The sequence below is a fragment of the Bombina bombina genome, chromosome 2, assembly GCF_027579735.1.
Source record: "Bombina bombina isolate aBomBom1 chromosome 2, aBomBom1.pri, whole genome shotgun sequence".
In the NCBI taxonomy this organism is placed as follows: domain Eukaryota; kingdom Metazoa; phylum Chordata; class Amphibia; order Anura; family Bombinatoridae; genus Bombina; species Bombina bombina.
In genome coordinates, this window is record NC_069500.1 from 504,646,652 (window position 1) to 504,657,243 (window position 10,592).

Here is a 10,592-nt window from a genome sequence, read left to right on the forward strand (position 1 = left end):
GGTTAGGCAAAACATAGTTACTTATCTTTTAAGTGTTAAATATAAGAAGAAACCTATATTCTCAGTCGCTAGTTAACTTGTGAGTATGTTTGTTCCAGAACAGTATAGAGTAAGATTTAATCTGCACAATAGTGTACATGAGAAAGTCCCTTGTTATGTACATAGCACATCTGCGCACTAATGTAAAGTTAAAGGGTCTGATTCTCTATAGGAGAGACACATACATAACAGTGTAATACTCTTTATAATAAGCACATTAACTATGTATTGAAATTATGTAAAACTAAGTATAAAGATCATAATGTAAGTACACATTACAAATTGTATTAATAGTATGCATTGTAAGTAAGTCGGAAAAAAGTAAATTTAACCCCTTAAGGACCAGCGACGTACCCTGTATGTCGCTGGCCTTTTTTTGGGACTTGATTGTTTTATAGCGCGGTCTTTCCACCAGCATTGAGACTGCTCTATTCCACAAAGCCTGCTCTAGGGAGGGCATTAATAGCGTGTTCTTGCTAGACTTGTGCTATTATGTCCTGAAAAACCCCTTAACGACCAGTGACATACAGGATACATTGTGGTCATTAAGGGGTTAAATTATGTATAACAATTCTTATTACACAGTACAAAATCATACTTGATATACAATATAATTTCAAAACACATTGTTAAAATTAGACCACAAAAGCACAACACATCCTTTATCTTTTAATGTACAATGAGTCACACAACCTAGTAGAGTTTTTAAACAGGGGCGTCCCTCAGAGCTTGTCTAAAATGCTCTCAGGTCTCATCATATTTTCTCAGCATTTTACCCATGTAGGTCTGATAGGTTTATCACAGCAAATATAAGCTTGCAAGTTTGTCTCAAAATACACAATATTATCAGGTATTTGTAGAGCGCCAACAGATTCCGCAGAGCTAATATACGTATTACACTCATAGAGCTACATTACATTCCTAAGAGCTACTTTACATTCTTTGGGAGGTGACTTACAACTCACTGGTTCAGCCCCTTTTTTACAGAATTGAGTGAGGTCTGTGCATGCGAGAGCCAGAGTGAAATTTCATTCCATGCCAGTACAATTTAGAACATTGGACCCTAAGTGTTGTATTAATAATACAAAGCTGGTCCACCTGCAATCCTAATTTTTTAAAATACATATTCTCTCTGATCACCTATCTCATGTTTTTACACAGATGTCTTCAGAGCTTCTAACATCCTTCCGCAAGTTTGCCATATATGGAAACCCCGGTGCATCTGGAAATGACATGAATGGCAAGAACTTTACCAAATTGTGCAAGGAGTGCAAGATCTTACAGGGCAAGTGCACCAACGCTGACGTGGATATTGTCTTCAGCAAAGTCAAGTGAGTTTATCATAGTACCATGACTTGTGATATACGTCCACACTATCTTATAAATATCACTCATTAAGATAACAATGAGGATTGTTTTTTATAGAAATGATGTGCTCTTTTAAAGACTCAAAAAGATATGCTTCACAACAAAGGGCCATATTACAAATGGTGCAATATTCTTTTTTTCCGCTTGTGCGCTAACTGCACTCAAAGTAAACTTTTAACACGGCCGGGTTAACACAAGTATCACAAGTTTAAAGTAAGCGAAACTCGATGAAAGCTAACTTCAGGACTTCAATATCGCGACTGCGCTAACTTCTCTCATAGATTTCAATGGAGCGTGCTTTTCAGAAAACAATTTTTGCTTGCACGCTAAACTGACAAAAAGTAGGCCAACTGCGCTACCCGAAGGTAGTGATGCATATTTTGCATTCCAGTTTTTTCACATAGAAGATGTTCTCTTTACTGTATGTTAAAATATATATTTCTCTACATATATGATGATTTTTTTTAAATATATACCTACATATTTATATGAATATATACATATATATATATATATATATATATATATATACACTGTATATATATATATATATATATATATACACACACAGATATATATATATAGATATATATAGAAATGTCTATTTAGAAATACTAAGAACATTTTCTTCTAAGTGAAGAACATTGGAATATAATTGGAAAAAATTTAAAACACAGTAAAACATATTTAAAAATATTAAAGTTGCTTAAAAATGATTTGTTATGTTTAAATGTATTTGAGTGGAAAGGGCTCCAGTGTCTGTATGTATATGTATATATATATATATATATATATATATATATTATATATATATATATATATATATATATATATATATATATATATACGTGTGTGAATGTATATGCATGTGTATATATATGTGTATATGCAGATAAAAAATATTTACACATAAATATATAAATATATATATATATATACACTCATACACATATTTGGACATATATATATTTAGAAATATATATATATATATATGCACACACACATACATTTATATATACACACATTATAGCCCTTTCCAGTAAAATACCTTGTCATATACCACATACTTTTTAACCCTTATAAAAAAAAGTAATGATTTTTATAGAAAATATTTTCATGAGAAAGTGTATATATGAGTATACTGGTTTCTGAATTTGTGTTGTGCTTGGTGCAACTTGTTTTAAACCTTTACACTTTACGCTAGGTCTTCAGGCATAACTAATCCATTGAGTACAAATTTTGTTTGCACTCGAGCTAACCCATTTACTTTCAACTTGTAACATGTGTGTAAGTTAGCGCAGTTTTGATAATGCTTATCACAACCCGCGCTAACTTTAGCACGCCACTTGTAATCTAGCGCAAAATGTTTTGGTTTAGAAGTAAAAACAACTACCATTTTGTTCTTTGATTGGAAATGTAAGCTGTGGAGCAAAGTTAATTTGTTATATTTTGTTATAGGAGTAAAGGAGCTCGTGTTATTAACTTCAGTGAGTTCCAGGAGGCCCTGAAATTACTCTCAGCAAAGACATTCCCAGGGATGCCTGCAGATCAGACTCAAGCTGCAGTTGTTGCACTGGTAGTAGGAAAAGAACCACTGAGCATTGGAACCACAGTAAGAATTCTTTTACCCAGTTGTTCCCATACATACTAAAGGCTTTCTCTTTCCTTTTCAAAAGAAATTGTTAAAATGTTCAGTATTTTACATCTGTTCTTAGAAACAAAATCCTCCATCTAAGTTATTAAAAATATACTTGAAATGTATTGAATAATATTAAGGCACACACATATCTCAATTCTTTAATAAATTAACTGCCTAGAATATCTTAGAAATTGATGAAGCTAGGAAGACTAGAGGCTGAAATGAATGGAAAGCACTTTTAGTAAATGTTGCCCAGAGTTTTCACAAAACTATAAAGGAACATTAGTATGCTACTTTCCCAGGAATAAATAACGTTATGGTTAGATGGCGCTAAAATAGCAATTGGGTAACTAAAATAATTAAAATAATTAATGGGGTTAATTTAGTATAGCTGCAAGTATTTTTATACAATAACTTTTCTTTACTGTTTGGAAATATAATAGCTGCAAGTATTTTTATACAATAACTTTTCTTTACTGTTTGGAAATATAATAGCTGTAAGTATTTTTATACAATAACTTTTCTTTACTGCTTGGAAATATAATAGCTGTAAGTATTTTTATACAATAACTTTTCTTTACTGTTTGGAAATATAATAGCTGTAAGTATTTTTATACAATAACTTTTCTTTACTGTTTGGAAATATAATAGCTGTAAGTATTTTTATACAATAACTTTTCTTTACTGTTTGGAAATATAATAGCTGTAAGTATTTTTATACAATAACTTTTCTTTACTGCTTGGAAATATAATAGCTGTAAGTATTTTTATACAATAACTTTTCTTTACTGTTTGGAAATATAATAGCTGTAAGTATTTTTATACAATAACTTTTCTTTACTGTTTGGAAATATAATAGCTGTAAGTATTTTTATACAATAACTTTTCTTTACTGTTTGGAAATATAATAGCTGTAAGTATTTTTATACAATAACTTTTCTTTACTGCTTGGAAATATAATAGCTGCAAGTATTTTTATACAATAACTTTTCTTTACTGTTTGGAAATATAATAGCTGCAAGTATTTTTTATACAATAACTTTTCTTTACTGTTTGGAAATATAATAGCTGTAAGTATTTTTATACAATAACTTTTCTTTACTGTTTGGAAATATAATAGCTGTAAGTATTTTTATACAAATAACTTTTCTTTACTGCTTGGATAGAATAAATTTCCACTCAATAGGTGATGTCAATTCACTATAAAAAAGTTTATTGGATACCAATTTTCACATATCTTCAAAAATAGAATAAAATACAATGAAATCACCATTCAACATACATCCATACTAAAATTAAGTCTAAAATAAATGATTTAAAATACCTAGCAGAATATGACTAATTATTAACTTCTAAAACTTTTTCTACCTCATAAGAAATATACTGATTTCAGGTATTCATAACATAGATGTCTGTCAATAGTTATAACAGCAGTGATTGATATACAGCGGTATGTTCAGGATCGTGATGTGTGTTCTGATTATCAATGTTTATTATTATTAGCCTGCAGGCTATTCAGTTCTTATATATGGAAAGAGTTATTTCTTTGTTTTATATATTTTTCAAAGAATCTTTCTTCATAAATTTATTCTTGGTGTTTTCTAGTGAACTTTACTTCAAGTCACGTTATCCCAGATTATTGATTATTGATTATTATCTGGGATAACGTGACTTGAAGTAAAGTTCACTAGAAAACACCAAGAATACATTTATGAAGAAAGATTCTTTGAAAAATATATAAAACAAAGAAATAACTCTTTCCATATATAAGAACTGAATAGCCTGCAGGCTAATAATAATAAACATTGATAATCAGAACACACATCACGATCCTGAACATACCGCTGTATATCAATCACTGCTGTTATAACTATTGACAGACATCTATGTTATGAATACCTGAAATCAGTATATTTCTTATGAGGTAGAAAAAGTTTTATAAGTTAATAATTAGTCATATTCTGCTAGGTATTTTAAATCATTTATTTTAGACTTAATTTTAGTATGGATGTATGTTGAATGGTGATTTCATTGTATTTTATTCTATTTTTGAAGATATGTGAAAATTGGTATCCAATAAACTTTTTTATAGTGAATTGACATCACCTATTGAGTGGAAATTTATTCTATCCGAGCAGTAAAGAAAAGTTATTTGTATAAAAATACTTACAGCTATTATATTTCCAAACAGTAAAGAAAAGTTATTGTATAAAAATACTTGCAGCTATACTAAATTAACCCCATTAATTATTTTAATTATTTTAGTTACCCAATTGCTATTTTAGCGCCATCTAACCATAACGTTATTTATACACTATACAGAACTATCTAGGAAGGAGATAGTACAAATAGATTGGCTAGTTGGGAGAGTTAAGCGCATCACTTCACAGTCAATTGTACAAAACTACTTTCCCAGGAATGCCAGTTCACTTTAAAAGCATCAGTGTAGTTTACTACATACCTCCAAACTATCTTGCATTAGTTGTCATGCGTAGGTAGGTCTGGCCCACTATAAACCCATAGCTTTAGATTGTCACAGTTTTAATGCACTACATTAGCCCCACCTATGTTCAACCCAGACACGCCCACCTACTACACAGACAAGCCTACATACCACCTAGGCACACCTGTGAATCTGTCCATGGTCCATATGTGACTCTGCCTATCTCAACCCAGCTATACCCACATAATGATGAAGGGCCCTTTTTAAGCTTCTGTATTTTAGAGAGCCTCTGAGAAATGTTAAAAGGTGTGTTATTATGATGCCATGAAATATGTTGACACAGTTTGTATTTTACAGAAAACAACAACAATGGGAGCAGTGGATCGTCTCACAGACACCTCAAAATACACCGGCACACACAAGCCCCGGTTTGACAGCAGTGGGAAAGGCAAAGGCAAATCCGGCCGAGAAGATGTGGTAGAAAACACTGGATATGTTGGATCTTATAAGGGAAAAGATACCTACAACAAGAAAAATGAATAAGTTCATAACACTGATTCCATTTAGCATCATGACATGGTTAAAAAATATGACTGTTGTACAACATAACAATTGATAAGTTAGTTGAATAACTAGCAGCATAAGAAGCATCAGTCTGTGTTAAGTGACTTCACAAGCATGTCTATGTTTACCATCATGTCTTACTCTTAATAAACCATTAACAACAACAAAAGGTGCCTTCAATATTTATTTATTGTATTGAATATTTATTTGTTTATGTTTTAGTTGTACTTTTATTATTTTTTTATATAAGAAATTTATTAAAAGCTAAATATGTTTAGGGTTCTATTTATCAAGGGCCTCTCTCCCTTTTGACTGCAAGTTCGCACAAGTGAACCTGTAGTCAGGATTTATCAAGCAGCGGTCATCAGACCACTGCTTTCCTGCCCTGCTCTCCATTTCTTAGGTGGAGAATTTCAATCATGTGCGGGCCGGGGGCGGGGTTGCACGTGAGTGCACAGAGGAGAAGCCGGGTGCATATATATAGCCCCAGTCCACCATGAGATGATAAAGCAAGCACTTATTGCTAAAATATTAACAAAAATGTATGAATGTCTGGGAAATCCTGGTTTTAAATGCTCTGTAATGGAAAATTCTCCACTTAATTGGACATAAAATTGAAAAATGTTTTACCATACATAGGAAAAGCACTATTTAAAGGTATTTAACATGCAGTCAGGGGAGGCAGCGACCAGCTCAGCCTCCCTCGATTGTGCAACAACTAGGTGCTGTATGGAGAGCCCACACACTGTCAGGTCAGGAGTCACATTTCATCATTAAGCCAAGTTAGGAAAAAGTGAGTTCTCATAGCTGCCTCTTGGGGGAGGGGGTGCGTCAGTGCTTGTGTAAGTGAAGCAATGGCAATATGTGCTCTTGGCAGGAACTAATAGAAGAGGGAGATCTGGGCGGTAGAAATATATTTCCACTTAAAATTGTGCACAGAAATTTTGAGTGTAATGTCTGCTGCATCAGCAGCAGGAGAGGTAATTATTTTAGTGCCTCTCTGCACTGTGTGTTCTGTGTGGCCGGGGCTGGGTTACACTTATACAGTTCCCCATTTAGAGGGCTGCTGGAGCGTGCAATGCAGGGTAGCAGCAGTGCTTGCTCTATTTGGCTGTACTTTTTTACAAACAGCAGCCATGGCGTTAAGAGGGCAGAGCTGTCAGCCTTTCCTCCCTCCCCTAGGCAGATCGCAGTGCATTACTGGTATGTGCTGCCCCTAGCTCTGACTGCTGCTGTGATAACTCTCATCTGACAGTGCTAAGGGTGCATTACTGGTATGTGCTGCTCCTAGCTCTGACTGCTGCTGTGATAACTCTCATGTGAAGGTGCTAAGGGTGCATTACTGGTATGTGCTGCCCCTAGCTCTGACTGCTGTGATAACTCTCATGTGAAGGTGCTAAGGGTGCATTACTGGTATGTGCTGCCCCTAGCTCTGACTGCTGTGATAACTCTCATGTGAAGGTGCTAAGGGTGCATTACTGGTATGTGCTGCCCCTAGCTCTGACTGCTGCTGTGATAACTCTCATGTGACGGTGCTAAGGGTGCATTACTGGTATGTGCTGCTCCTAGCTCTGACTGCTGCTGTGATAACTCTCATGTGAAGGTGCTAAGGGTGCATTACTGGTATGTGCTGCCCCTAGCTCTGACTGTTGCTGTGATAACTCTCATGTGACGGTGCTAAGGGTGCATTACTGGTATGTGCTGCCCCTAGCTCTGACTGCTGCTGTGATAACTCTCATGTGAAGGTGCTAAGGGTGCATTACTGGTATGTGCTGCTCCTAGCTCTGACTGCTGCTGTGATAACTCTCATGTGACAGTGCTAAGGGTGCATTACTGGTATGTGCTGCTCCTATCTCTGACTGCTGCTGTGATAATTCTCATGTGACAGTGCTACGGGTGCATTACTGGTATGTGCTGCTCCTAGCTCTGACTGCTGCTGTGATAACTCTCATGTGACAGTGCTAAGGGTGCATTACTGGTATGTGCTGCCCCTAGCTCTGACTGTTGCTGTGATAACTCTCATGTGAAGATGCTAAGGGTGCATTACTGGTATGTGCTGCCCCTAGCTCTGACTGTTGCTGTGATAACTCTCATGTGACGGTGCTAAGGGTGCATTACTGGTATGTGCTGCTCCTAGCTCTGACTGCTGCTGTGATAACTCTCATGTGAAGATGCTAAGGGTGCATTACTGGTATGTGCTGCCCCTAGCTCTGACTGTTGCTGTGATAACTCTCATGTGACAGTGCTACGGGTGCATTACTGGTATGTGTTGCTCCTAGCTCTGACTGCTGCTGTGATAACTCTCATGTGACGGTGCTAAGGGTGCATTACTGGTATGTGCTGCCCCTAGCTCTGACTGCTGCTGTGATAACTCTCATGTGAAGGTGCTAAGGGTGCATTACTGGTATGTGCTGCTCCTAGCTCTGACTGCTGCTGTGATAACTCTCATGTGACGGTGCTAAGGGTGCATTACTGGTATGTGCTGCCCCTAGCTCTGACTGATGCTGAGATAACTCTTATGTGAAGGTGTTAAGGGTGCATTACTGGTATGTGCTGCCCCTAGCTCTGACTGTTGCTGTGATAACTCTCATGTGACAGTGCTAAGGGTGCATTACTGGTATGTGCTGCCCCTAGCTCTGACTGCTGCTGTGATAACTCTCATGTGACGGTGCTAAGGGTGCATTACTGGTATGTGCTGCCCCTATCTCTGACTGCTGCTGTGATAACTCTCATGTGACAGTGCTAAGGGTGCATTACTGGTATGTGCTGCTCCTAGCTCTGACTGCTGCTGTGATAACTCTCATGTGACGGTGCTAAGGGTGCATTACTGGTATGTGCTGCCCCTAGCTCTGACTGATGCTGAGATAACTCTTATGTGAAGGTGTTAAGGGTGCATTACTGGTATGTGCTGCCCCTAGCTCTGACTGTTGCTGTGATAACTCTCATGTGACAGTGCTAAGGGTGCATTACTGGTATGTGCTGCTCCTAGCTCTGACTGCTGCTGTGATAACTCTCATGTGACAGTGCTAAGGGTGCATTACTGGTATGTGCTGCCCCTATCTCTGACTGCTGCTGTGATAACTCTCATGTGACAGTGCTACGGGTGCATTACTGGTATGTGCTGCTCCTAGCTCTGACTGCTGCTGTGATAACTCTCATGTGACAGTGCTAAGGGTGCATTACTGGTATGTGCTGCCCCTATCTCTGACTGCTGCTGTGATAACTCTCATGTGAAGGTGCTAAGGAGGGACAGCCTTGGTAAAGTATTTATTTTACAATCATTTAAACCGTTAAGCTCAGAGCTTATTTGTTTATAACATTTGTGTTAAAAAAATCCTTCATAAATAATGTTATATAATCATACTGAACACAATATTTATTTATACTTTTTATTTCTTTGTGGCAGAAAATTGTGGTAGGAAATTCCGATTATCCTAATATCTTGAAGGTATAATCTAGATTTTATTAAAGACACAGAGACGAGTATTTTTGCATTAGTCTTTCTTTACTACTCAATGCAGCCTTTTAAAGTACAATAACATTAAGATAAATAACATAAAACATAATAAGAAGCTAACAGAAGCTTTTTATAATGAGAGAAAAAACAGCCAATCAGCACAGAGAACAGGTTATAAATAAAGTACACAGTAAACACTCTTCCTCTTTCTAGTCGATGCTCAAAAAGAAAAGAATATTAAGCATCATGAAGAAACCAAAAAGTCCAAAACAACAAAGTATAACAAAAGTCATTTTCCTGTAGAATTGATGAAATGAGTTCCATGAACAGTAGAACTTGATCGAAGACCAAAAGGATGTCCAGAATTCAGTTGTTGAAGGATGACACTTCCGAGTTGTAGGGAATGATCCATACGGTGAACATGGATTGAAATTACATGGATACTGTTAAAGACAAAAAATATTAATAACATATCGTAATAAAATAGGGTGGGAGAAAAAACATAATTATTTCTGAGGAGGGAAAATACTCGTCTCTGTGTCTTTAATAAAATCTAGATTATACCTTCAAGATATTAGGATAATCGGAATTTTATTACAAGACCAGAGACTCCTATTTTTGCAAGTTTAAAGCATATTAAGAAAATAAATTAAGAAAATAAATTAAGAGAGGCATGTTGAATGGGTCTGAAATAAAATTGTTTAAAAATAGAATCAGAAGACCAGTCTGCTGCAAGTAAAATTTGTTGAAGAGGAGCCGCTTTTAAAAAGGCTTTTGAAGCCGCAGAGCCTCTGACAGAATGAGCAGTAAAAGAAATGTTAATACCGGCCTCTTTCATGACCCATTTAACCCACCTGGCAATAGAAGTAGAAGTGATGGGAGCGTGAGGAGGAACAAAAGAGATTAAAAGTTGGCTAAGGTCAGGTTTCCTAAAAGATAATGTTCTAGATTCATATGATTTTAGGCATTCAACCACACAAAGAGAAGGTTCAGAAGGAAGATAAGGGTAGAAAATAGATGTAGACAGAGTTTTAGTTCTTCGAGAAAGATAGAAAGTAACTCCTTCAGGAGAGAAACGTTTA

The 10,592-nt window shown here is 36.0% G+C and overlaps 1 protein-coding gene across 1 annotated transcript; it reads left to right on the forward strand.

The window, feature by feature from the left end:
• Positions 1–1,200: 1,200 nt before the first annotated feature.
• On the forward strand, positions 1,201–6,122 carry LOC128647863 (tubulin polymerization-promoting protein family member 3-like). Its single transcript, XM_053700571.1, has 3 exons — positions 1,201–1,370; positions 2,866–3,019; positions 5,847–6,122. The coding sequence occupies exons 1-3, from the start codon at positions 1,201–1,203 to the stop codon at positions 6,030–6,032; spliced, it is 510 nt and encodes a 169-aa protein (XP_053556546.1). The 3' UTR covers positions 6,033–6,122.
• Positions 6,123–10,592: the final 4,470 nt, after the last annotated feature.